This window comes from Cavia porcellus, unplaced genomic scaffold, assembly GCF_034190915.1.
Source record: "Cavia porcellus strain 051 isolate PalLab524CR breed Dunkin Hartley unplaced genomic scaffold, mCavPor4.1 scaffold_1, whole genome shotgun sequence".
NCBI classification, from domain to species: Eukaryota; Metazoa; Chordata; class Mammalia; order Rodentia; family Caviidae; genus Cavia; species Cavia porcellus.
The window spans coordinates 69920317-69947918 of record NW_026947484.1 but is presented as its reverse complement, the minus strand read 5'-3'; the positions used below and the strand labels follow the sequence as shown (position 1 = coordinate 69947918).

Below are 27602 nucleotides of genomic sequence, written 5' to 3'. Positions count from 1 at the left end.
ACTCATTTGCCAGTCCCACTCCAAACTTGGCAATCACTCTTTATCAAGTCTATAGTTTTCCTTTGCCCAAATGTCATACGTTGAAATTGTGCTGTCTTCCTTTACTTAGCAATAAGCATTAGGTTTCCTCCCTGTCTCTTTACCGCTTAGCAGCTCTTTTTTTGCACGGCCAAGTGATATTCCACTGTTGGCATATCCCGTTATTGGTTCGTCCATTCACCTATTGAAAGACATCTTCGTTGTTTTCAGTTTTGGGTAATTATGAATATTGTTATAAACATGAATGTGCAAGGTTTGGGGGTGCATAAATTGTCAGTTTGGTTCATAGATATCTAGGGGTGCAATTGTTGCTCAGATCAAGTTCAGCTTTGCAAGGACTGTCAAATTGCCTTCCAGGGAGGTGTACCATTTAGCATTCCCATAAACAACAAAGGCTCATTCCCTTTGTTCCACATCTGTCTGGGCATTTGTTATGGCCAGGTTTTAGATCGTAGTCTTTCTAATAGGCGTTCAGTGGAGCCTCACTGTTTAGAAGTCCCTAATGAGATACGATATTTGGCACCCTTAAAATGCTTATTTATAATTCATGCATCATTTTGATGAAATCTCTTCAGGTTTTCTGCTCATTTTTCAATTTTAATCATTATTTACACAGTATAAACGTATACTCTGCATCAGATACATATTTTACAACAGTTTCTCCAATTCTGTGATTGTCTTTTCATTCACTTAATGCACTGTGGTTTTAACATAGAAAAGCTGTATACACTTTCCATTTTCCAAAACGTGGTGTTTTCTCTTTAATTAGGATTCTGTTAAACATATTGGTTTGAGGAGAACTTACATCTTTACAATAACAGAAACATAACTGTCTTTTATTCAGATCTTCTTTTACATCTTTAACTGTTCCAGTTTTTTGTAGGAGCAGATATTCATCTTTCTTTTTTACTTTTTTATTTTATTTTTATGTTTGCAGCTCATGTAGATCACACTTATATTGCTGAATGGTTGCATGTTCATATTACAGCTCATTTCTTTCTTTTTATTTTTAATCCCCTTCCATTTCCCTCCTCCCTTCTCCTTCCTCCTCCATTTCTCCTATCCCATTTTCATTCCTGTTGATAATATCTGTTTTAGCACATTTATAGCCAAAAATGTTTGCATAACAAGGGGCTGTTAGGTTCCTGTGTGTGGTGAAGGGTGGTGTTTTGCTTCTTTTGAATTATTATGCAAGGAATAAACACTGCCTTATCATTCAAAGTCCTCCATGGGCTGCGTCCTCCATCCCTCCTCTCCTTCAGGGATCTTGTGCTACATAGCAATGAACTTCCTGTCAAAGGTTTTGACCAGATGAAGAACAGAAAAGGGGCTAAGGAAGAAAAGGAACTAAAAAGAGCCAAGTTTTATCCACTGATGCAAAATAATTGCTGTGTTTTTCTCTCCCTAACTGGATAAATTAACTATCAAGTAGAGTACACATGAGTTTTTTGTTTTTGTCTTTTAATAAAGTTTTCTTCTTTTGTGAGTTGGGGCTTGCAGTTGGAGCTTGGAGAAGACATCCTCAGGGGAAATTATAGATCTAGTATCCTGCCTGCTGTCCAGGAAACTGCTGATGGCCTTCTGATCAGGTGTTTGAATCACAGGCACACTTTACACTGCAAATTGTGGTTACATAGGAACAGGGCATGACCTGGGTGTCTACAGTCTCATCAAGCACCTGGGCAAAGCTGGTGGCATTGCCAGGGAGCGCACTTTGGGTCAGCAGGTCTCAGGACAGCTTAGGAGATACGAAAGCAATGCCTCTGTGCTAACTAACCTGATTCCAAGACATGGGGCAGCTTTTCAAATGCTGCTTTCCCAGAATTACCTGAGTAACTGTGGAAAACAAACTGATGGCCTTACCTCTATCAGAAAAAGGAAACTTTGTACAATTTAACTTTTAAAATGAAAAGCTGTATGCTTTTAGATCTCAAGAGTACTTTTTGTGTTTGTTTTGTTTTGTTTTGTTTTGTTTTGTTTTGTTTTGTTTAAATACAGTATCCACCACACCAAGGCAGTCTCTGGTAGAGGAAAAGCCATTAGCAAACTGGGTTAGAATTCTGGAGGCGATGTAGGTGCAATTCACAGTTGGGAATCTGCAAAGAAGCCAGGTATATAGGTGCTAATTATAGGTGCTATAATAACGCAAGATGCTTCTGCAAATGCTGGCCCCCCTCCTCTGTCTTATCGCTTAGTGATGAGGTTCTGGAATTTTTCCCCCTAACTCTCCAACTGTCTTGCCACCTTTATGAACAAGGGGAAATGTCCAGAAGGCAATAACAAAAACTACTTTTTCAGATCCCGTAAAAATTTTAGTCTTAAATCCAGGAGAATTAAAAATCTCATCTGCTCTCAGAATAGGCGCTATGACAGTCATCCATGACTCTCTAGGTGTCATAGAGCAATTTAGGTCTGCAGAGCTTGTTAAAAGCAAATTCTGCTTCAGTCGGTGTTGGGTGCACATTAGTCGTCTGTGTTGTTCCACATTTTTATTAGTACACATTGGTTATACAGAATAATAGGTTTCATTTGGGTAGATTTGTGCAAGGACATAACATACGTATTCTAATCATTTTCACATCATGTCCCTCCCTCACTGCCCCCGCCCCAATTTCACATTTTTGGGGTTTTGATGTGGATAATGTATTGTGATCACATTCATCCCCACTATTACTGGCCTGCCATCCTTGCCCTGACTCTTTTCTTTTTGTCTAATAATTCCATCTCTTCATGTTCCACATATCAGACAGAACATGTGATATTAATCTTTTTTAATATTTATCTTTCTGATAAAAAAATAAAAGTTTATTTCATTTCACATGATGATCTTCAGCTCCACCCATTTTTCTGTAAATAGCAAAGTCCCACATATACCTAGACTGGGTCCATCTCTTGGCCGTTGTATATTATGCCATAGTGAGGATGGACCCGCAGGCCTCTCTGTGGTACAGTGACTTTAATTTCTTTGCTTATATATCAAGTAGTGGTACAGCTGGATCCGTTTGTATCTATTTTTAGTTTTGTGAGGAACCTCCATACTGATTTCTATAGGGCTTATACTAATTTACTTCCCCACTAGCAGCATAGATGTTTCCTTTTTCCCCAGCACTTACTGTTTTTGTACTCTTAAGGAGAGCCATTTTCACTGAAGCGCTAAGAAATCTCAACTTTCTGCTCCTTTGTCAAGAATCAAACAACTGTGAATATGTGGATTTGTTTCTGTGTCCTCTATTCTGTGCCTTTGTCCTTCACGTCTGTTTCTGTGCCAGGCCCAAACTGTTTATGTTACTATGCCGCTATAGTATGATTTGAAATCAGGTACGGTGATGCCTCCAATCCTGCTCGTGTTACTTAGGGTTGCTTTGGCTATTCTGGGTCTTTTGTGCTTCCATATGTATCTTAGGGGTGTCTTTTTTCATAGATGATATGGTCCTATACATACAAGATGCTGAGGAGTCCACTGAAAAACTTCTAAAATGACAAATTCAGCAAAGTAACATGTTATACAATCAACATTAAAAACCAGTAGCTTTCTACACCCAAATTACAGATTAGCTGAGAAAGAAATTAGGAAAACCATTGTACTAGCAATAGGTTCAGAAAAGGTTTTTTTTAGAAAACTAAGTATCAATCTAATCAAGAAAGTATAAAACTTGTACCATGAAAATTTCAGAACATGGAAGAAAAAAATTGAAGAAAACACTAGAAGATCGAAAGACCTTCAAGTTCACAGACCAGCAGAATTAATATTGTTAAAGTGAGCATATTACAAAAAATAATGTATGTATCAAAATATCATGACATTCTTCACACAACTAGAAAAAGGCAATTCTAAAATTCATTTGAACAGTCTGTGTCTCCAACATGTTTCAAGCGAAAGCCGCTGGCCTACGGACCACATGGAGTGTTACAGGAGTCATTAATTACTCTCAACCTGAATAAAATTGAGTCCAACACATATATTTTATTGTTACCATTAGAACAGTGACAAGACATGAGGTGTTTAGGTCAGTAATCCATAAGTTACGCGCTTAAAACCACTACAACTTACAGAAGTGATTTAATTTGCTGAAAGGAACATTTAACTTATTATCTGTAGTAATCTTCTCTTAACATGGGGAATTGATTCCAAAACCCCAACTCAATGGATATCTGAAACTATAGAGCTCCAAACTCTGGATATAGTGTTCTATTTTTCTTACAAATGCATATCTATGATAAAGTTTAATTTATAAATTAGGCACAATAAAATATTAATTATAAGCAATAGTAAAACAGAACAATATATTAAAATTACAACAGTCAATCTAATAACTGTCAGCTATTAGCGGCAGCTACTAAGTGACTGTTAGGCAGGTAGCATATACAGTATGGATACGGTATGTGAAGGGATGATATTCGTGCTATGGGCAGGATGGAGCAGGGCAAGCAATTTAAAAGTGATGAACTATTTATTTCTGGAATTTTCCATTTAATATTTCGGGATTATAGTTGACACTGGGTAACTGAAACCATGAAAAGTAAAACTGGGGATAAGGTTCTGTAAATGCTTTGAATGGTTATGCTAATTGTGGTCATTGCTATTTGTTGGACTCTAGGTCTACTGTCTCAGACTTCTAGGGTATCATCATGAACAAGCAAAGCAACTCTGTGACAGTAAATGCTTAGATATGAGAGATAAATCAGCCCCCTGCATAATAATCTTACAAATTATGCCTTGAAAAAAACATTTTTTGCTATTATCATATGGTGGTAATTAATTTCTTAACCTAGCTTCCATTAACATGCAGTAGGAGTCATAATAATATAAAACTAAATGCATTTCTAAGTCATTTAGGAGCTCTCTATCAATCAATTGAATGACAGAAGGCTCAAAGAGCCTATTACCCAAAGTATTACAAGGAAGATTCTGTAATGAGAAGGAGCCCAGATGTTGACGTATATGAGAGTGCAAAATTGGATTCACCGATCTGCATGCACTATTTTAGGTATCTGGGCAGGAATCTTATGAAGATGCTGGTTGTGCTGATGAGACAATGCACACATCCTAGCCTGATATCAAAGATCTTTTAGAATCGTCATCTGGGTTCCATGGCACATGCCTTTGATCTCAGCTACTCATGAGGCTGAGGAAGGAGGGTCTCAAGTTCAAGAGAAGCCTGGGGAATTTACCAGTACTCAAAGGCAAAAGAATCATGCTCTCACACACTCTGAGGAACACCTATAGTCAAGATTGCTTCCCTGTGGGCCTGTTTTCCATACTTCCATCCCACCCCATCCTCAGGGCTGCTTCTCTGTGATGCATTACAGCTGCAGATGCAGCAGATCTCAGGGATACCTGCCTCATCCTTGGCCTTTGGTTTTGTTGTTATGTGAGATTAGAAAATTTTGGACCTGATAGAGATAGATGCTATCAGTCTGCCAATGAGAGAAAGAAAGAATACAAACAAAGATTTTAACTTGGATTTATCACAGATGGTAGATGAGATACAACTTGGACTACTGAGACCATCTGCAAAAGATTTTTAACCAAAATAGTCATCTTTATTGGAAACTTTTACATGTGTAAATTGTGCTTCACTCAGACATTAAGCGATTTAATTGCTCTGTCCACTTTTAGCATAACTGCAAAATTATGGGAAACAGAAGCAGGCAAACCAAGTGTCCAGGAATACAGCCTGTGCTGTATCCAAGGACAGTGTTCAGTGCCTAGGACCCAGCCTGGTAAATCCTCTTTCTCTTAGGAGAATAAAACAACCAGAAAGCAAAAGATAGTGCCATATAACCCCAAATCAAATACAAGCAACATAGGTCACTCCTCAGAATCTTCATTTCTCTACTGTCTCCTGTTTGAAAGTTTATAGTTTTTGTTTTATTCAGACAGGATCTCGCTAAGTGGCTAGCTGTTCTGGATTGGACTGAAACCTCAATCCTCCTGCCTCAGCCTCCTGGAACACTGGGATGGCAGGGATATGCTATCATGTCCAGCTTTGTGGGAGGAAGTTGTTGATGTTTTATTTTGCCTTTTGCTGTTATATTTGTTTCGTTTTGTTTCCTGGACTTTGCATGAAGTCCACAGGGTAAAAAGAATGCCTAGCAAATAATATGATCCATTTAATTCCTTTAGAGAGCCTGATATTACCCCAGAATCACCTGAGAGCTTTTCCCAAAGTACATGCCCCTCCCCAATCGTGATTCCGATTGCTTTTTTTCATTCTCCATATGAAAAATCAGTATTGCTTAAAATCTCCTTTATGTAAGGAAGTATGTCCAATGCCATTTGTACAGAAAGAAAATCGGACACCACTGAAACCAAAAAAAGAAGTATGACCTTATTCCCATCCTAACTTAGAAGCCCAGAACATAACCATGAGCAGGTGGAGGCGAAGGAACTGGAATGGTAGGGAAGAACACAAGAGCAAGTGCAAGAAAAATGGTTCTTGCAACCAGGAAGTCACTTGTAGGCCTAGCATCACTACCTCTCCTGACAGATGCCTGGGAGAGTTAAGGTATTAGGGAGACCAGTGTGATGCGTATTCTAGTTCATTCATTAGCCTGGCTTAATCTGTGGAACTCAGTGCCTGTTGTCACTGCTGGGGGCCTCAGGGGAAAGAATGAAAAATGTGTAAATTCAGATAAGTAGGAAGACTCCAAACTTGGTGAGTCTGTGCAAGGTGTCAGAAGACACCAAGCAAAGAAAGGATCTTCAAGGTGCAGGGGAGAGAGTTTCCCTCTTCAAAGACTATCAGCTACTCCGTAAGTGTTGAATACAATCTGCCTGCCAACTTTTGGGACATTATATCAACTATACTTCATAAATTGTTTTAGTATAGGGACAGTATCACATTATTTTAAGTCTTTTGTAGTACTGAAACTGTGAGAATATTGTTTCAAAAAAAAGAGAAAACCTATATATTACTGCTTTTATAAGGAGAAACTGAGTCAGTAAGTAAAACCTTAACAACAGACTTAGCAGTAGGAAGACATAACTGGAGCATATAAGATACAGACAAAATGAAACATGAGCAAGTCTCAGGCCACCTCCAGGGCATCTCAACTCCTCTAACTGTGTTTTTCAAGGAATATACTATGGATGAATAAATCTGGAGTCAAGAAAAGCACAAAAGTCAAATTCCCTTCTTAGTTTCCATCACTGTTTGTTGTCACTACTAGTGAGGTCCAAGAATCCAAAGCTTCCCAAGATATTCATCCTGAAACAATGACATATAGCGTGTTTCCAGAGGTAAACTCACAGTGCGACGATTCCAGAGGAGGCTCTGCCTGGTGTGACTGCCAGACATTTAGAAATGGCAAATCCTGGAGCAGTAATCTGATCTGTTGTCCTAATTAGTGTCTGAAATACTCAGTCTTGCAGACATACTTTATAAAATACAGAGTATGAACTATAAAGCTGTGGCTCAGAGCAGTTAATTTTTTTAAGTACAAGAAATGAAAGGACTAGTACTTTAATCTAAATTTATCTTCACCTCTAATAATGCTCAGATGATTTATTCTGCTAAAATGAGTCAAAAGTAGTCACAAGATTTCCAAACCTATATCCCCTTCCTATATACAACAACGCACATTTTAAGTGACTTCATCTTTTAAAAATGCTGTTAAAGCGTTTATAGCTCTTCAGGATTGCATGTTAAGCCAGGATTATAAATATGTATAAATATGCAGATGCTCCATCGAATGTTCTTTATCTCATTTGTATTTCCAAAGTTGTATAGGATAACCTTTGTGCCTTTCAAAAACATCTTTTCCCTCCCCAGGGGGTAAATTACCTCTATTTTCATTTCCTTTAAAGTTAGATCATCTTATAATTAAGAATGTATTCAAGCAGATTCTCCCCACGTGTAGCTACTACCTGGGGAGTAATTTATTCAACAGAGCCTCTGTATTAATATCATATAAGATAAAAAATGTACAGTGAATACCTGGGATTTTGTGAAATCAGTTTTGTAATTGTGATAAATAATCTGTTTGAAAGGTTATCACTTTTCAAAAAGTCCATAGTGCAAACAACTTACAGTGTCATTCATTAGGTTATTGGAAAATGACAAGATCTTTAATAAAGGATTAATGATAGAGTTTGTCATTTTTTTGTCCAAGAACATTAGAAAAACCAGATAATGATAACAATGCCACTGATGAAGACATTTTATAGGTCTACTATTTATGGATATCAAAACACTTGACCCTCACAAGTCTGTGAAGTTTGTCAGCTAAGCTTTGTGTTTATAAAGCAAGAAACATAACAGCAGTATGAGATCAGAGATCTTATCTTTGCCATAGCCTCTAACCACTAATACATTTAAGACCAGAATCCAGGAGGACAGAAGAGAATGACCTCAAATCTAGTATCTTTCCCTAGCACAAAATCTTGAAAACAAATATGAGTTCAAGTAATCCAAAAGATAAAAGAAGCAGAAGCCAACTGAAATACTTAATCCAATCAGGATTTTAAGTGACTGCCTCTTCTGGTGTTTTCATCATTAGCTATTTCTGTAGGCACACTAGGAGTTCACAACTGTATTCTTACAGGGTTTTTCCTTCAATGAGAGGGTGTGTGAGTTCACATCAGCGTGGACGCATCACTGACAACCTTGATCCTCAGCTTTTTCATATAAAAACAAGAACATAAAATTGATTTTTCTGTTTGCAAAGATGATTAGAAACTTCTGTGAAATAATTCTGAAAAGCAATGTACTACCAGAAAGCTAAAAATCACCTATTTTTAAAATGTAAAAACAATATGAGAAGTAATGTTCTACATTCCTCTGTTTTGTATACTTAAGAGTGAAAAACTATAGAAGTATATCCAAGTGACGGATTGATATGTAAAGCATTTTGAAGTATATTTTGCATAATTATTTTAGCTGCAGAAGAAAATAGTCAATCTTCTTAGTGTACATAATTTTAACAACTCTTAAAAGTACAATTAAAGACATAGGAATCACTGCATTCTAAATAACCTCTATGGTGATGACTTGAAAATCATCCTTCCAATGGGTTTTCTGTGCAGATGCCTGCAAGGCATCGCACTAAGTGGCACACATAAAAAACGAAATCCCTTCAAACACCTCTCCCTTGCTTTGCCCTCTGCCTCCTTCCTGGCCCCTGCTTCCCTCTCCAAGCACTCACATCAGGAGTAATTTCCGGTGGGTCTTCCGCTTCCGTTGCCGATTAGCAGTCCAAACTTGTCTAAGTGGACAAAACCGCATCTTTCATCCCTCGCCCTGTTCACCCTGATCCTTTCTGCAGCGGTGGGATGAGGAGGAAACTCCTCTGCCTGAGCCCAGGAGCTGCACCAGCTGCCACTGCCCCTCCGTCTGGACCACAGGACCCACGTTTGCATGACTGCCACTGTCACACTGTGACCATCACAGCCACCCCACACAACCACACTTCACTCATGGCTTCCTTCATGGCTTCCGTCATTGACTTTTACCTTTTCTTCAGACTCACCAAATTCCGTGCAGCCTTCACGAGGAAATGTTTCCATCTCCAGACAAACTAGTCTGGTTCCTGTGACATTGGTGCTCAGAACCAACATGATCTATTATTTTTTTCTCTGACTTCTCTGAGTTCACTTTGTCTCATTAATTAGAGTATCAGAAGCATCCTCATTCCTTATCCTCTGTCACCAGGCTTCAGTACCTTAGTGGAGATGCGGGCCCTGCTTCCCGTACACGGAGATGATTCATTCGTGACATTTTCACAAGTAACCATCCAAACACGTAATGTGTAAAGCCACCACACACACACACACACACACACACACACACACACCCTAGTTTTCCTTTATAATATGATGCATTGAGAGAAGGTCACATGAAACCTCTTAGAGACTTAATGTTTCAAATGTAAAGTAAAAGCCATGAGTTCATGTGATTTTGCATTCCAACTATTTTAAGCTTTAAATGCAGAAAGTAGGGAAGACGAAAGTTTGGAAAACTAAGGGTTTCTGGTTATTTATGTAATTATTTTAGTTAGAGAAGGAAACAGAGTAACAGTGAATGGTTGTCCCCTCACTTAGAAAACTTGGGAACAGTAACAGGTAATTGCACACCCCACTCCCACCGCGGGGTCTTCACACAGGAGCATCGCAGAGTGGGGAGGTGAATGGTGAAAGGGCACAAACTCTAAACTGAAAACGTCTGTTTTTCCCTTTCAGCACAAATTGAAGTGATACCATGCAAAATTTGTGGCGATAAATCCTCCGGGATCCACTACGGCGTCATCACGTGTGAAGGCTGCAAGGTAGGGGCGCTGGCTCGGGCAGCTCTGTGCACCCCCTACTCCAAGGCCAGGCCACAGCTTCTGGGAGGCTTGCGGGAGGCCACCATGCCAGCTGTGAGGCTCAGGACCTCTGGCTTGGGGCAGGGGGCTTTGCTTTCTGTCGTTTTGTTTTCCCTTTCTCTCTAAGAAGTCAGCAACTCGTTTAAAAGAGATTCTTACATAAAGCCTTGAGTTATTCTCTTCTACAGAGCTATAAATACTGACTCTTGTTTTTCATCAGAACTTTCTCTGGTAAGTTCCATGGCCCTTACTACAATGTGACAAAACTAAAGATTAAAATAAAGATTAAGAGATGTATTATCTTTTATTATCTATCTATCTATCTGCTGGAGAAAGAGAAAGTCAAAGAGATGAATGCATTATGCATATGGACATTCTTTATTTTCACATTCCAGAAAAAGAAACTTGAAGCATGGAAATTGTTAGAAGTAGACCAGATGCTCTCTAAATCAGCTGAAAACTATCCACCCCAAACTCTTCATTATTGATAAGGTTTGGAGATGTAAACAACAGTTATGTCACTTGATAAATGTCATTCATTTAGATAATAAAATGTGAGGCAACAATAAGTTTCATCACATTCATTCCACTGTTCTCACCCAGCTAAATTCTACCAAATGGTTCCAAAAAAAGAAAAAAAGAGTGCTTTCCAGTAAATGAATTGCTTCTAAAATATAGACCTGAGGAAATAGACCTAATCTGAAGCAAAAGACATTTGAAACTTAACCATAGATTTTAAAAATTGTCTTTAGAAGGAAAGAGTGAATAAAATCAAAAGAGCTCTGGACTCACTTTAACGATCCACACATAACCAAGACAAATACCAGCTGGGAGACAAACATCGCTGTCCTGGCAAAACAATTGTTAGGACCAATTGTATTTGTGTTCAAAGGTGAAGTCACAGTAGATCCTTACAGTAAGCATTAAATGGAGGGAAGTGTAATACACTTACAAATTCAAGGGGCCCAACCTTAATCTTAAGAGACTTTCCAACATAAACAAAACAAAATGTACTGAAATGATCAGATGGTGATGATGTGGGGAAAACTGACAGTATCTTCATAAGAGTCTCAAAAAATATGATTACTCTAATAGAAAATGGAGAGAAGACAGAGAAAAAGGGATAAGAATTATAGGTTACTCACCTCAATGGAGTTTTCATCTCATCAGAAAGAAATGATAAGGCAAAATAATACACTGACAATTCTTTACCCTCCTTGAATAAATTAGTACTTTCTCTGGTCAGGTAAGCATAGTGTTTTATTTTGTTTTGTTTTGTCTTTCTTCATAAACATTGACAACTCTGGACTTAGTTCTCTATCACTGGAGACATTTCTACCAGTCTTTTGGCTTCTTTGGCAATTTTAAGGCTGTCATCTAGTATATGTACTAAAAATGTTTTTTAGATCAATGTCATCATGCAAATATTTGATGTTTTACTGTATAAAACCTATTTGGGAAATACCTGACTTTAAAAGAGAGAGATATATAGCATCCATGTTTAGAAGCACTAGACTTTGTATAATAATTTCTAAATGCTTTAAGACTTGGGCAAATAGATAATCCAACAAGTCAAAGGCCAGGACTACTGCCATCTCTCCTATTTTAAAAGAGAAATCCGCAATCAAAGAAATTATGCTGTTACTATGAACATAGTTTGAGGTTCTAGTCAAAATTGTACATCAGGCTTCCAGCAGGCAACCAGTGCAGACAGGAACACATAGCCAGGTAATCCCCATGCACTCACAGACTGCCACTGGAGCCCCTTGCTTCGCACTAGCCAGTGAATGAATTGCTTCAGGGAGAATCAGACAAACACACCCCCATGTGCCTGCCATCAGGGGAGTCAGAGTGTAAACACACAGGCTGAGAGAAGAAGCAGCCCAACTGCCACACACTGCTTGCCACTGGGGAAGCCTCAGTGCAGCTGCATGGGTCTGGAGAAGCCTGCTACCTCCCTGGGAACCTGGGGTCAGAAGAATCAGGTGCTGGCCCATTCCCCTACACCACAAAGGGGCAGCCAACATGGGAAGTACCTGGGGCCCCACAACCAGCTTGTTGGGAAGAACCCAGGAAAACATCAAAAGGAAGGAACAGAAGGCAAACTCAGACCTCCAGTGCACACAAAACCAGTCTTGGAGATATAGGTATGGAAGAAAATGGAAATCACACAGCTGAAATCTCCGAAAGGATAGCAACTGAAGTAAAGAAACAACTTCACGAGGCTAAAAGTAATTAGATCAGAAATAATGTCTCAGGTATAAAAAGAAATCAGAAATATAATGAAAGAATTGCTGAGCACATCTAAAGAGGACATAGTTTAAAGAAAGAGGAACATAGGAGAATGATGGAAACCTTGACTGAACTCCGTAGGAAGAAATTACAATGCATAAAACAGATTCAAAGAAATATGTAAGAAATTAAAAAGTCAATTGAAAGCTGGCAAAACCTCTTGAGACAGACTGAAGATAGACTTTCAGATCTTGAAGACAGGATTACAGCTTGTGACCATGAAAGAAAATATCTCTTAATAATACCAAGGAACCAGGAAATGACAATTCAAGCACTGTAAGATGATGTAAGGAAAAATAATTTAAAAGCAATAGGTATCAGTGAAGAAGCAGGGTCAACACAAATGAAATAAAAAGACAGAAGTAATAGAAGAAAACTTCCCAAACATGAGGAAAGCTGGCATACAGAAAAATGAGGCCTACAGAACTCCAACTAGCCGTACCCAAAATAAATCTATGTCCAGACATATAATAATCAAGATCCCAGAAATTCAGCACGAGAACAGAATACTAAAAGCTGTTAGAAAAAAAAGAAACTGAAAAGGAAAACCCATCCGAATTATGAGAAACTTCTTAACACAAACCGTCAAGTCAAGAAAAGTTTGGAGTGAAGTGTTTTAAATCCTGAAAGAAAACAACTTCCAATCCAGATTAATGCACCCTGCAAAACTATTCTTTCAAAATCGATAGAAAAATAAGATACTTTTGTGATAAAGAAAAACTGAAGGAATTCATGACCACGAAATTAACTCTACAGAGAGTGCTAAAGGATATTCTAGAGAGAGATAAACATAACCATGGTTCCGGGAACAGCAGCAGAGGAGGATGGCCAAACAAGACAGGCAACTAAATAAAGGGAGGGCCAACAGCAGGAGGATAGCAGGGCAGAGAGGAGCTAATGCAGGCCGGTTGTAACCATCAATGTAGATGGCCTCAGGTTAGCAATAAAAGGAAACACAGAAAGAGTGGATCGAGAAACAAGATCCAATTTCAAGGAAGGAGACATTATGGTAGCTACTGTTATATCCAGTTGTCTTGTGGTGAAATACTGTGTTGATTAAATTGTTCTGTTCTGATCTGCTTTGTTATGTCCTCTTTTATCTTAATCTCTTTAGAATAAAAAAATTTAAAAATAAAATAAACAAGATCTATCGATAGACTGTATACAAGAAACATTTAACTCAAAAGGAAATTCATAGACTAAAAATCAAAGGAGAGAATACAGTTGTTCCTCTAAGAAAGAAGAGGGGTAGCTTGCCCATCAACTGCAGAATGGATAACAAAGATATATTTTCATACGATGGAAAGCTACACAGCTATAAAGTAGGATAGTCTCAAGGCTTTTGTAGGTAAATGAATGCAACTGGAGATCACGCTCATGGGTAAAATGGTTTGGACTCATATGGGTAAACACCAAGTTATATCCCTAGCATAAAAAACTGAAGGAGTTAGTGGGATTCAAAAAGCACCATAAATATTATGAAAGTGATAGGAAAGGAACCACCTAAAAACGGAAAGTGGTAACTACTGTTAATTTTCTATTATCTTGTCTTGAATTCTTGTATTGTTTTCATAATTTTGTTAGGTTTGTTTTTATTTTGTCTTGTTTTGCTAGAATTTATGGTGTTTGACTATATGGGCCACTGCTTTGAAGATAATGGGATGTATTATGGTAATCATTGTTGATTTCCTATTATCTTGTTTTGAAGTCCTTTAATGCTTTCATTCTTTTGTTCTGATTGGTTTTGTTCTGTTTTGCTTTGTTTGATTTTGTGGTGTGTGATAGTATGGACAGCTATTTTGAAGAAAATGAGAGACATGGTAGCCACTGTTGATTTCCTGTTGTCCTGTTTTAAAGTTCTGTATCACTTGCATTGTTCTGTTCTGCTTTGCTTTATTTTGTTTTGTTTTCTTTGCTTTTCTTTAAAATTTTTTCAAAAACCTGTATATCATATTATTTTTATTTATTTCATGGAAAAACTCACATTTGTAAGAATGCTACATTTTCTTCCAAATAGAAAACTTAAGAAATTTCATTCAAGATTAGATTTCAATGTCAGCACATTTAGTAATGAACCTCTAAATTTTCCTAATACTGTTTTGGAGTACACATGAACAACCCACTTTCCATAAAACATCAGTTCACACATTTATTCAATGCCTCCTCATTCAATAAAATGTGAAACAGAATATTTTTCATGCCCAAAATCTCATTTTCAATAATGAGCCACAGTTAAGCAAGAAAAGCCTCATAATTAATGTCAAATTGGCCTTAAATTAGGACTCGTAGCTGAGACTTCAAAAAAGTCTTTCCTGTCAACTCTTTTGCTTGGTGGCAATGTAGTATCCAAAGATTAAAAACCACCCAATTCTTTCTTAAAATGTAAATTTTAAGTCATCTTTGATCAAGACCGGTGTGCTGAGGTTCTGCTTTCTGATGGTTTTCCTGGTGTAAGAACCTTGGACGTCTCTGTAAGCCCTGGGGACTTCCGTGTGGTTTCTGTATTAATATGACTCCAGCTGAATGGGGCAATCAGAAGCTCATTCTGCCATCACTGGTCCAGCAAGTAAATAGTACACAGGAAGATGTGAAGAGGATACAAGACCTTGTCGAAGGCTTTAGGCTTCAACCATAAAGCCAACAGGGATTTTTTCTAAAGGACCCTTGGTCACATAGCCATTTCTGAGATTTCTTACAGGTTGGCAAAGCTCTCCTCCTGGTACCAATCTGAACCCCACTGGAATCCATAACAAATGGAAAAATCGATGCTAGCAATTTGGTCTTTCTTTAAACTGCTGATTGTTCTCTCTCATTGATGCTGGTTTTTAATGTATTACATTAAGATATTACTTCTCCTAGTTATCAATTATTTTGATGAGCCACAAATTTTGTAGTCACAATGGCTGTCTCACCAGCCTCTTGCAAATCCAGCCCTATTCTATCCACCCATGGACACACAGAAGGTATTTGACAAAAGGTGGGGACAGTCCTCCAGGCCCTGCAGCACTCTGAGCATTGAGCTTACCCCACCCCAAACTTTCTAAGCCATGTCCTTCCAAAAGATGATGCGCCGTGTTATCATCTCCTAAAGTTTCTCTCCATGCATCTGTTTTAGTTTATCTTTTTGCTCACAGCTCTGTTTTCATGGTTTCCCCACAGGCAGTTCAAGAGCAAAGAATGATTAGGAAAACTGATTGCAGAGGGGCATGGACGGATGAGTGATGACTTTCAAGTCTCCAGAGAAAATGCTCATTTTATAAAACAACTAAGGGAGGATGACATTTAAAGAATTAAAAAGAACAACAAACACAGATGTAGACTAGAAGCGTCATGTATAATCCATGGCAGTTCATTTTGGATCAGAAAGACCCAAACATACGTGTATGAAGGCATCTTATGCTGTTATAGGCTTGAAGGCAAATTGTTCAGATTTTATTTTGGGTTTGTTGTTGTTGTTGATATTGTTGTTAGGCTGTTTTGTTGAGTTTGGGATTTTGTTTTGTTTGTTTTGTTTTATACCAAGGATCAAACCCAGGGACACTCATCACTCAGCTACATCAACCCTTTCTTACTTATTTTGGGCCGGGCTCTCATGAGATCCACACAGGACCCAAACTTTCTATTCCCTGCTCAGTCTCCATTAGTGCCAGAGTTACAGTAAGGGCCACCATACTCACCTTCTCTTCTTTACAATTGAAAGGTTTAGCTGATATTTTCTTTATTCAAAGATGGGATTGATCAGAAGGCACACCACTGCTTTGCAGAACCCTTTTCCAGATTTCCAGACAAATTTAAAACAATATTCAAAAGGAGAAAATGCGTATTAAAATCTGAGAAAGCAGTGCCACACTCTGAGCCTGGGCTCCTTGATGCCACCACTGCTACTGCTTGGGCCAGTGTCCCCTGCTGGCTCAAGACTCGACACATTTCCGTGTTCTTGTCCCAGCAGAGTCTGTCTCATCACATTGGTTGGCAGTGACATACTTTTTTGTCACTTCTTCCCCACTGTTTTTTGGGTGCAGGAACCGTGTTTTCTTTGCAGAGAAATGCACAGCTCACAAATGCTTTTAATAAACATGCATCAAATAAATGTGTGAATGAAAATGATCCTTTGTATCTCTATAAATAACACATATTTCTGCACAGAAACATCTGTGAACTATTGAAGGGTAATTATGCAAAGAATTTTTAAAATTAAGTGCACTTTTGTTCACTGTAGAAAATGTATCCAGTGTGTGTGATAATGTCTCCCTTCTCACACATCCACCTTACCCCCTTTCTCTTTTTCCTTCTAGGGGTTCTTTAGGAGGAGTCAGCAGAACAATGCCTCTTACTCCTGCCCTAGGCAGAGAAACTGTTTGATTGACAGGACCAACCGAAACCGTTGCCAACACTGCCGCCTGCAGAAGTGTCTTGCCCTAGGGATGTCAAGAGATGGTAAGGAGTTGTCTTAATTACTTATCTGTTATTGCTGGGACAAAATACCTGACACCTACAATTAAAGGAGCAAAGGTTTATTTAGCTCACAGTTTATGGAGGTTTCAGTCCATAATCAGCTGGCTCCAAAGCTGGGTGGTGTGGCAGAGGGGCAACACTTCAAGGCGGCAGAAGATAGCAAAAGCAGAAAGAGCAAAATGGGGGAGAACAAGCCTCTTCTCCTCTCTTAAATTGTAAGCAGTCCACCCTGCCCCCCAGGGTGAGTGTAGTACTCTCAATACATCCCAGTCCTCCTCTTGCACAGGCTCAGGATGTTTACAAAGGAAGGACCCTGGCTCTTTGCTAGTTCTTTTAGTTAAACTAAACTTCTCAAGTTGACACAGTGTATCAACCATAACAGTTATTTACCTTCCTGTTTCTTATTTGATGATTTTCAAATGGATGCTTCATTGGGTATCTTTAAACCACTGAATGTAAATGTGAGAATTGAGAGTAAGAAGAAAGCTGGACCACAGTGCAGGTAGTGAGTGAAGAAGTAAAGTTAAGAATATGTAACATAGAGCGTTGCCTACAAAACAAGAAGGGAAGATTGCACCATGCAACCTGGGTGAGTGAAAGCTGCACAGGTCTGGGTGAAGGTGACCATACACCACATTTCCTTGGGAGTAGAGTGAGACCTGAGATGTGAGACTTTCTGAGCTAAAACTTGAAAATTCCCAGCAAACAAGGGCCTTGCCATTACTAGGAAAGTCTCATTGGTGCACAAATCGCTTAGTGAAGAAAATACTAAGGAACAGAATATGCATATACAGGACGCTCCGAAGCTTGGCTGGCTGGTCCTGTGTACCCAGAGAAGGGTTTCCACCATTCTGACCCATAGTGGACACTGTGAAAGCTACAGCAGGATTTTCACATATTGGAAAGGGTATGGAGGAGTCCTGTGAGGCAATAATGCCTGTAATTTTAGCACTCTGGGAGGCTGAGACAGGAGAATCACAAGACTGAGCACAGTCTTGCCAACTCACCAATACAGCAAGATCCTTTCTCAAAATGAAAAGCAAAAAGGTTAAAGATATGGTTCATTGCAGAGGTTTTGAACTAAATCCCTAGTACTGAAAAAAAAAAAAAAAAACCTTGCAGGAAACAAAAGAATCTGTATTAATGTTGCTCAGTGGTCAAGCACTTACCTAGCATGTGTGAGACCCTGGGTTCGATTCCCAAGATTTCTCCACCAAAACATAAAGTTCACATAGACAAGTGTCAGAGTCACAGTGTGTCACATATGTGCACTCCTCCCAGTGCCAACCCAGTTGGGCATCCTGGCTCCGGCTCCAAAAACAGACAATATCGGGGGCTGGGGATTTAGCTCAGCGGCATAAGCGCCTGCCTTGCAAGCAGGCGGTCGTGAGTTCAATCCCTGGTACCGATAAAAAGGAAAAAGATAAAAAAACAAAACAAAAAAAAAAAAAAAACACAATCTCAAATAAGATGAACAAATAATTTGCAGCTTCCATTTTTCAGCATTCATATGCATTCATTCTTTCCCTACTGAGATTAGACAGCTCTCCTGTAGCAGATTATAAATGAACACAGGATGTTCCGGGGCCATTTGTGTCTTGTTTCCATGGCATCCTTAAGGTCTGAATAAAAGCAGGTACCTAAGCGGTGCTGAATGGACTATGGAATTCTTTTCTACCTCTAACTGAGAGAGAGATATGCCCTGATAACTTAATCTTTTTATGTGAGCCATTGTGGATCCTGTACCTCTCCAGTCATATTTCCTCTAGTGAAGTAGAAATTCAAGGTAGCATATATAAAATTAAAAATGAATAGAAAGACAGAAACTTCAAGTACATATATATATATGTATATATATATATACATATATATATATAATTGATATATGTTTTCCCTTAGTAAACAGGAATACAATGTGTTACTGTGGCGTTTTTTTCTTTAATCTTTTCTTTGATTCACAATCAGGCTAAACTTATCTTGTACAAATATGTACCTATAAGACAAATTAGACCAAAAAAATTAGAAAGCATTTGACCTTGAGACTTACCATTTATACTTTCTAAAGCTATAGATCAAGTTCCCAAAATGTCCCTATTAGCTGTGTTTTTTGTCTCGCTTGTTTTCCCTGGGCTCACTAAGCACGTAAGTTTACTCCTAGGGTAGATGGATAGTACTGCACTGTTTCTACATAATAAGGGCAAATAAAGGGTTTTCAGAATTTATTTAGTGAAAATCTATGCGAATTTGAGTGGATGGTTTTGCACTTCATTTCTCCCCTATGGAGGCAGCATCTTAATTGACAGTAGCTAGAAAAATCCCAATAATTGCAAAAACAGATAAACTGTCCGGTATGCAGATATTCTTCGTTTAACAGCTTACCTGTTTAACAACCATTTGGACTAATGACCTGCCACTCAGAGCTGTGACTCTGAGTGTTTTTGTAGAGTTCTGTACCTCTCATTTACAGGGCCTTAAGGTCTTTTTTTGTACAGTACGCTTTGTTTACCATATTGTAAGTTTTGCTGATGCTACTGTATAGTACTGTACCATGGTTTTGTGTTCTGATATGTATTACAGTACTACATGCAAGAGTTATGCAAACAAAAGCAAACTCATCAAGTTGGGAGTTCTTCTGACCATTTCTTTGTCCTGAATATTGTAATACATGTACTAGAGACAATTCCTCACTTAGTAACCAATTCACTGAATGACCTAGTAAGGCAACAGGACTTCACCATTAAATTAGTAATGTGTGTATTTGTTTTTGTTACTTCGTACACACAAAGATTTCTTCTGGAATGGCAGGCTTGTGGTCTGCACCAAACAAGACATGAGTGTACGTTCCAGGCATATTCAGTACACTCAGTGTCTTTAGCCCACCAAGACTAGGAGGGTTTTGAATCTCATTGCATAAAGGCAATGTGTTGAGAATATTGCTTAATGTGTACAACCACAGTCTCTTCCCAAGGAGACAGGAACTTACTGCTGTACAACTCTTCCATGCAGATAATCAACATGGTGTCTTAGGACACTGGGCAGTGAGGATAGTGACCCATTTGAATTTTAGACCCAGAGACCATCCTCAGGCTGTCTGCAACATTCCCCAAATGCCTCCAAAATATGTCTTACATCAAACTAATCATGAAGAAAAGGGATCAGGGTAGGAGTAGTAGTTGGAAATGCCAAGCAGTAAGAAGACATACACAGCTTCTATCTATCCATCTATCTTTCTCCTCAGAAAAAAACTTCTTCTTTATCATGACAAATAGACAAAGTTGGCCAGGACCTTGATTATAAAGAGTCCATCACACCAAACAAATCATACTAATATCCAGATGTTGATTAAGCTTTATCAACTGTTGATAAGCAATGCCAAGAACTGGTATTGAATTCAAAAGCCTTGAAGTTATGGTGCATTCGCATTGTCTAATGGGAACTCAGAAATGACAGTTGAACTTTCTCCCTCCACTCCTCTTACCATCCTTTTTGTCTACTCACTAAACTAATACTTTCAGATTGCTTCAGCACTATTACCAAAGCCAAGGTGAACTGTCATCACACTTAGCTTGCTTACAACCCTTTCCTTTCCTCGGAGATGCAGTGGTGCATTCTCTCTGTTTTATACACACAGTCCCAGCTCCAGGAATCTCTAAACTGGCACTAACACCACATAGCTGTCAGTAAACAGCTTTAAAACATTGTTCAAATCACTGGTTTTCTTCATTGTTTTCTAAACTTTCACTTATATACAATTTTATTAACCACAGCACATATATGAGTAAATAGCAAACTCAGCAACAATGAATTTGTTCAAATTTAGCTTAGGTGAAAGAACAAAAAAAAAATCAAACCCACTTTGAATATATACATATGTGATTTTGTTCATAAAAAGATGAAAGAATATGGGTATATGTGACTTGATTGTCGAAATTTCTTCCATATTACCTATTTTTCTTTCAACTGAATCTTTCACAAATTTGTTTTAATTAATCCCTTTATAAAAGAAAATTCAACATAACTTTACTGAAAAATGGTAACTGGAAAGATACTGAGCCTGAAGAAAAACAGAAAACCTAGCAAACAACTAAAATGTGAAAAAATTAATTTAATTAGTAATGTTTTAAAATCTAGACCAAGTCCTGTTCAGTGGTACACCCCTACAAAAAGACAGAGATTGCCCTACAAGGGTAGGTTTCATAGATCAAGTTTCTTCTGTTCACTATATTGTCCAATCATATGTCACATTTAAATCATTTACATTTGTTAATGAAAATGAAATAAACTTACATTGCAATTCTTTAACCACACAAGTTGTACTTCAACTGCTTACCAGCCATTTGTGTTTGTGGGTTCCATACCGGGAAGCATAAAGAACATTTTTTCATCTCTAGAAGTTCTGCTACAGAAAAAGTAGGAAATAATAGATTTCAAACATGAGATTGAAATGAGCATTAAAATCATATCATGAATAATTACCATCATTACTGAATACTTAGAAAGTACTCACAATGTACACAGAATTGTACTGGTTTCTTTATAAGAAGTGGCAGCTTAGTAAGAGGCCACATCAATAGTCAAGTGAATATCATAAATGGAATAATTCAAGTTTGAGAGGAGCAGACACTTAGCATACGTGCTAGTGAAGAATGATAAGAATTTAAGTACTTAGAAATATAATAGTAACTTGGCCTTTATTGAAGCAGGTCTATGAATGCAAAAAATATAATTACAAAAGTGACAAAGAATTATTTGTATGTCATGAAAGTTTGGTAGTTTTATTTTGCCATGCACTGTAATTCTTTCCCAAATATGTCCCCAGTTTTATTGAAGGAAGAGATGTAAAACTGAAATAGCAATGAGCCATGCTTGCAATTCATTGTAAGAAGGTGTTACAGTCTTCGCCAGTGAAGCCCTTGATTTAGGATGAAGGCTGATAATTCTAAAATAGGTTGGAGCGTTAGTTGTTTCTTTGTAAGTATAGCCGTTGTTCTAAGACCTGTTAAGTGAATTTCTTAGAAAAGGCATAGCTTTTCTTTGTTAAATTTCAGGTTTTTAGCATAACAGAGCCCCAAAGGGCAGCAGACCCTTTTTTGACATTGTTAGCTCTAATTATGATGACTGTGGTTAACAACAGAATTCTGCCTGAGTCAGCGGCAGGTCGGCTCTGGGGGTCAGCGGTCACCAGTGGTCATCTGGAGGTACTGAGGAGGAGTGGACAGCTTTCACGCACTTTGCAGCTAGCTAGTTCAGGCATCCTTCTGTCTAGCTGAGGTACCCAACCTACATGTCCTTTTAAAGCCTGTTTATATTACATACATTAATATCACTTTGGTCCAGAGCAGATCTCACGACCATGCGTCCAGAGCTGGGCAGCACACCTACCCAGACAGAAAAGAAATAAGTGAGAGGAATCCTCAATGCAATCAATCTGCCACAAGGCATATTTCACCCAAATGTAAAGCAAATAGAAATCTAAAGCAAGGATCATATGAAAGTGCTTTTAAAATAAACACTACATTTCTTTTTCCAAGTTAGAAGAGTTTCTCATTTGAATTTTAGTTCTTGGAAATTTTAAACCAATATATGCAAAACTATTTCATTAAAATAAGCCAAAAAGTAGATCTGTACTGGCCTAGACAAAAAAAAAAAAATAATAGTCTATAGTAAAACACTTCTCTCATTCACCTTTGTAACTCTACAACGAGCAGCTGCTCTGAACCCACATGACTGCAAAGGACAGAAGGGCATCAGATAAAGAAGTGTGTCACAGTGTTTGCTTGGGGGAAGAGCTCTTTCTGAATCAATATTTGTTATCATTTACTTTTTGTCATACAAAAAGGCCTTATTCCCCTGGAGAATAATGTAAATGATTTAGAGCGGTATCATATAAATGTACAGAGAAAGCTTTGCCTAAAAAGTTACTGTAGACAAACTGGAAATATCACTACTGTTAGTAAGTAAATAAAGTTGTCTCTGAGACACAGAATCTAATAAAAGCAGTGTCTCAACAAACAAAGTAAAACACAATGATCTCAGTGATTCAAGACCCAGTAAAAGCAAGGACTGGGATGGAAATGAGACTCTTGTGGGAATTAATCAGACTGCTTGTCTTCATTCATAAAAATGACTGGATAATTACCACTTCATTTTCCTACTTATCATCAGAAAGCCAAAATATAAGATTTTTTGTAAAGAGTAAGGAGAAATAGAGTACAAGCTTCTCTATATCCAGCCCTCACACTTACATTACAGCTGGCTAGAAAGAGGGAAATGTGTACCCTTTCACCCGGAAGTGTATGCAACATTTGCATCTACTTCCTAATCACATAGCTATATCTGTCAGGAAATGTGTTCCTTCTTAACAGTCCGTGCTCAGATCAATTGGGTAGCTTTATACCCAATGGAAAGAGAACATGAATCTTGGTGAGATATTGTGGGGAGTGAACAGCAGCTCTCTTACAGCATGAATGTCTTCTATGGGCCCCTCCAGCTAGAGAATTCTCAAACACTTCAGCCTTTAATTATTCTCAGAAAACAACCTACCTCAACACCTGAATCCAGCAGCTGGACTTCCCTGCTCTCCATTTGCTTCTTGTTACATTCTCTTGAGTTCCCAGTGCCAGCAGGCGATAGGAACGCTGCCACCATGGAAAAGAAAATAGAGATCCAGAGAGGAGCCTCCAAGCTTGTCATAGGCCCCAGCATTTATGTGAGGTGAAGAGTGTGGGGCAGCTCAGACCAGGTAGCCCTGAAACGCAGGATGCTCATATGCTAAAAATAAAGGTGATAACTTGTGAGGGAAAATGTCAGGATCCATAACAGCTCAGAAGTTAGACCTCATGAGATGAGAAACAACATATTGAAATGCAAGACTCTGTGACTATTTGCAGAGTCTCTTCTTCATTTTTCCTCAGAGTAGCTGAGAATTTTGCCAGAAGAAATGGATAAAATAAAACTTGGAGCTGTGTAGAACGAGGAGAGGTACTTACAGTTGGTTCCCATGCTGGGCACTGGATGCACACAGTTACTGCTTTCCAAAGTTCTTATCTTTTACCCCCAAACCCAACAGAAGGTAAATAATGCATTTCAATTGAAATTGTGTTCATTACCCTGCCATATTTCCTGGGTCTTACCCAACTCTATTTGCAAAGTAGTTCTAAAAGTGAAATTACAGGGTCCTTTCTGGCATCCGAATAATCATAACTAGCAGAGAAAGTTAATAATGGGTATCGGTGAACATTCAAATAGCTGGTACCAGTCACTAGTGAGTGTGTGTGTGTGTGTGTGTGTGTGTGTGTGTGTGTGTGTATCTATGTACATCTATGTGTTTCACAAGTGGAAAAAAACAAGAAAAATATGCTTCTGACCTCATGGCAATGAGAAACACGTGTTTTTATTTTTCCCGTCTTAGAGCTATACTTAGGATCTCAAATGTCCCCCAGGAACCCATGTTAAAAGCTTAGTACCCCAGTTGGTGCTACTAGGAGGCGATGGAAACCTTTGAGAGGCCATGCTTAGGGAAAAGTCTCAGGTCCTGAGCATGCACCCTTGAAAGGGATAACAGAACCCAATCCCTTATTCTTCCTCAGCCCACGCCCTCCATAACTCGTTGTCCCACCACAGGTCCAAAATAGTGGGCTACCGAGCCACAGACCAGAACTTCCAAAGCTGAGCACCAGCAGAAACCCTTCTCTTTATAAGTTTTCTAGGTCAGGTACTTGTTACAGAGATGGGAAGTTGATTACCATGCTCGGGTTCAGTTTTTCATTGACAGAAACAAGTACAGATGTGTCCCCCGCCATGTGTCCTTCCACTAAATGTAGGGTGCAAATGAAGGCCGGATGCTACAAGCTTGTCCTCTAGACGCTGAAGGAGTGGGCATCCGTGACCACATGTGGCTGAGCAGCAGGGTAACCGCAAGTCCCACGTTCTGTTTTTCTCCCCGCCCCAGCTGTGAAGTTTGGAAGGATGTCCAAGAAGCAAAGGGACAGCCTGTACGCCGAGGTGCAGAAGCACCAGCAGCGACTGCAGGAGCAGAGGCAGCAGCAGAGCGGGGACGCAGAGGCCCTGGCCAGGGTCTACAGCACCAGCATCAGCAACGGCCTGAGCAACCTGGGCAGCGAGACCAGCGGCACTTATACCAACGGGCACGTCATCGACCTGCCCAAGTCTGAGGGCTACTACAGCGTGGATTCTGGCCAGCCGTCCCCGGATCAGTCGGGACTTGACATGACTGGGATCAAACAGATAAAGCAAGAACCCATCTATGACCTCAGCTCGGTACCAAACTTGTTTACCTATAGCTCTTTCAACAACGGGCAGCTAGCACCGGGCATAACCATGAGCGAGATCGGTAAGTGGAAACGTCCTCTGTGTTTTGTTTTCTGGAAATTCTGCTTTGAAGGTACGTTATCCCGATGAGCCAGGCCATTTTCTTACCGCTAAGTGGAATTCTTTGCATTAATGGCTGCTACTGAGAAAATAAAATGACTTTAAAATAGTCCTCTAATAAATATTGTTATTCCCTTGACCTATAAAAGCTTATTCCAAGCCAAGGAAAAGAGAAGGCATTATAATTAGAAAGATGCTATCTGTAAAGAAAGAACAGGTGTTATCTGTTGGATTTAGGCTCTCACCAAAAGAAAAAAAAAATGTTACTGTGTAAACAGGAAAATTACACAAGTATCCAAAGTGATGCGATTCAAAATGAAATAGCAAGAAAGCAAAACAATGTGGAATAACCAAGGCACGGGGCCCTCCTCTCGCTGTAACTGGGGACAAACCTTAGCAAATGAGTCCCCTGTTTTTTCCTCACTGTAAAGGCAGAACAGACTGGCAAAGTCATTGGAAATCCATATTCAAGGATTCTGAGTAATAGCAGTGAATGTGACCTGGAAGGTTACAGAAGGACAGGATGACAAATAAGCTAGTCCCAGGCGGGACGGAATCGGCAGCCTGATCCTCCCCTGACCGCGGTGACTTTCAGGTCCTCAGGGGTGATCTCTGAGGGTCGGGTCCCCAGCCAGCTCCCTCCCGACCCGCTACCACTGTCTCACCCCATTGCTCTCAAGAGTCTACTGCATGTTTAACCAGTTCATCTTGTTAACTAACTGCCATAAAAATATTGATGTAGGTTTAGCTCATTACCTGCCTGGGTGACAGAGTCACATGTATGCAGCAGCTAGAAGAGCTAAGCCCTCTACCGGCCTCCAGCATAGCATTCAGGAACCAGGGCAGAGAGTCAGAGCTCAGGTCCCCCAAAGGCCCCTTCGTCCCCAGCCCACAGGTAGGGCCAATGAACAAGGCTCCCTGAGTTCAAATCCTGACTCTCTGGCTTGATATTGAAGCCAGAGCAAGCTTCTCTGTCCCGGGTTACACATCTTCACAAAGAAGAAAATACTAATCTCTAGTTCACAGGGATGGTGTGATAATTACAACACTTTAGCTTGTGCTTCTTAACTCTTGCTGTTGTTATTATTTGGGTACCATGTGCTTGTTCACCTTCTAGTAGGTTCCTACAGCCCACAGGTGCTGTGTGCACATAGTGAACTCCACAGCCATGTTCTTGGCTACTGGTACCATCTAGTTGAGGAGTCAGTGATGTTCCACAACCATAAACCTGAAATCTTCTGTCTCCCTCATAGCAGTTCAGCCCGTGACAGTGAGGAAAGTTAACAAAGCACCTGTAACGACTGTCACACCTGAGGGATGTAGAGAACTAAATCTGCATTAATAATGAAAATATTCAATTACTGCTATTATCCTTATCACAGCTCCTTTGCAGACATCTACTTTTCACAAAGGGCTTTAGGAATAAGCAGAAATATGATTGCCATTTTACTACAGAAACAGATGACTCTGGAGGTCCCAGGGTCCTGGGGTCACTCCATGAGTGTGCCTGCGTTCACTCCACGCATTCTGATTCCAGCATCTTTGTGTTATCAGTTAAGCTCCTACTTGCTAAGGCTTTCGTACTCACAACCTACACAGTCACCTAATAAAGACCAGCTTTTTAAGCCGAGGCATGCAGTCTTTCCAAGAAAGCATGTGAAAGTAGAAAATAAGAAAAGACACCACTTTTTGGCATTTATGCTTCTGAATATCTAAGTTCCTGACTATACTGTCGGTTGGGAACACATGTTTAAATCACAGTGAAACAAAAGCTCACCATGGTTAGACAGTCTTCTGCCCCGTACCCAGAAGGAAAGTATTCTGAATGTACAGAAATCAGTTTCCTTATCATTCAACACCAGTAGAAAGGGTTACAGAAAGAGAGCTACTGTGAAACCATCAGGTCCGGGTTACCCTGGACAAGTCACCTCCCCTCTGTGGCCCTCAGTCTTTGTCTATGAACTGCCAGAATGGACTAGATAATCTCACACCTAGACTTTCTGTAGACATTGCCAAGCAAAACGAACTAGCATATATTTTTCTTATTCAAAGATCCATTAGTCCTACAGATCTGTACCTATGCTCTGAGTTTTGGAGGCATCCTCCATCAGCTTTAAGTA

General features: G+C 39.3%; 1 protein-coding gene across 2 annotated transcripts in view; it reads left to right on the top strand.

Moving 5' to 3' along the window:
- Rorb (RAR related orphan receptor B) overlaps window positions 1–27602 on the top strand; it is a 179345-nt gene that overhangs the window by 113625 nt on the left and 38118 nt on the right. For both annotated transcript variants that reach the window (XM_013155009.3, XM_063249712.1), the window contains exons 2-4: window positions 10220–10305; window positions 16932–17073; window positions 25043–25444. In XM_013155009.3, the coding sequence (XP_013010463.2) occupies window positions 10220–10305; window positions 16932–17073; window positions 25043–25444 (630 nt within the window). The remainder of the gene's footprint in view (window positions 1–10219; window positions 10306–16931; window positions 17074–25042; window positions 25445–27602) is intronic.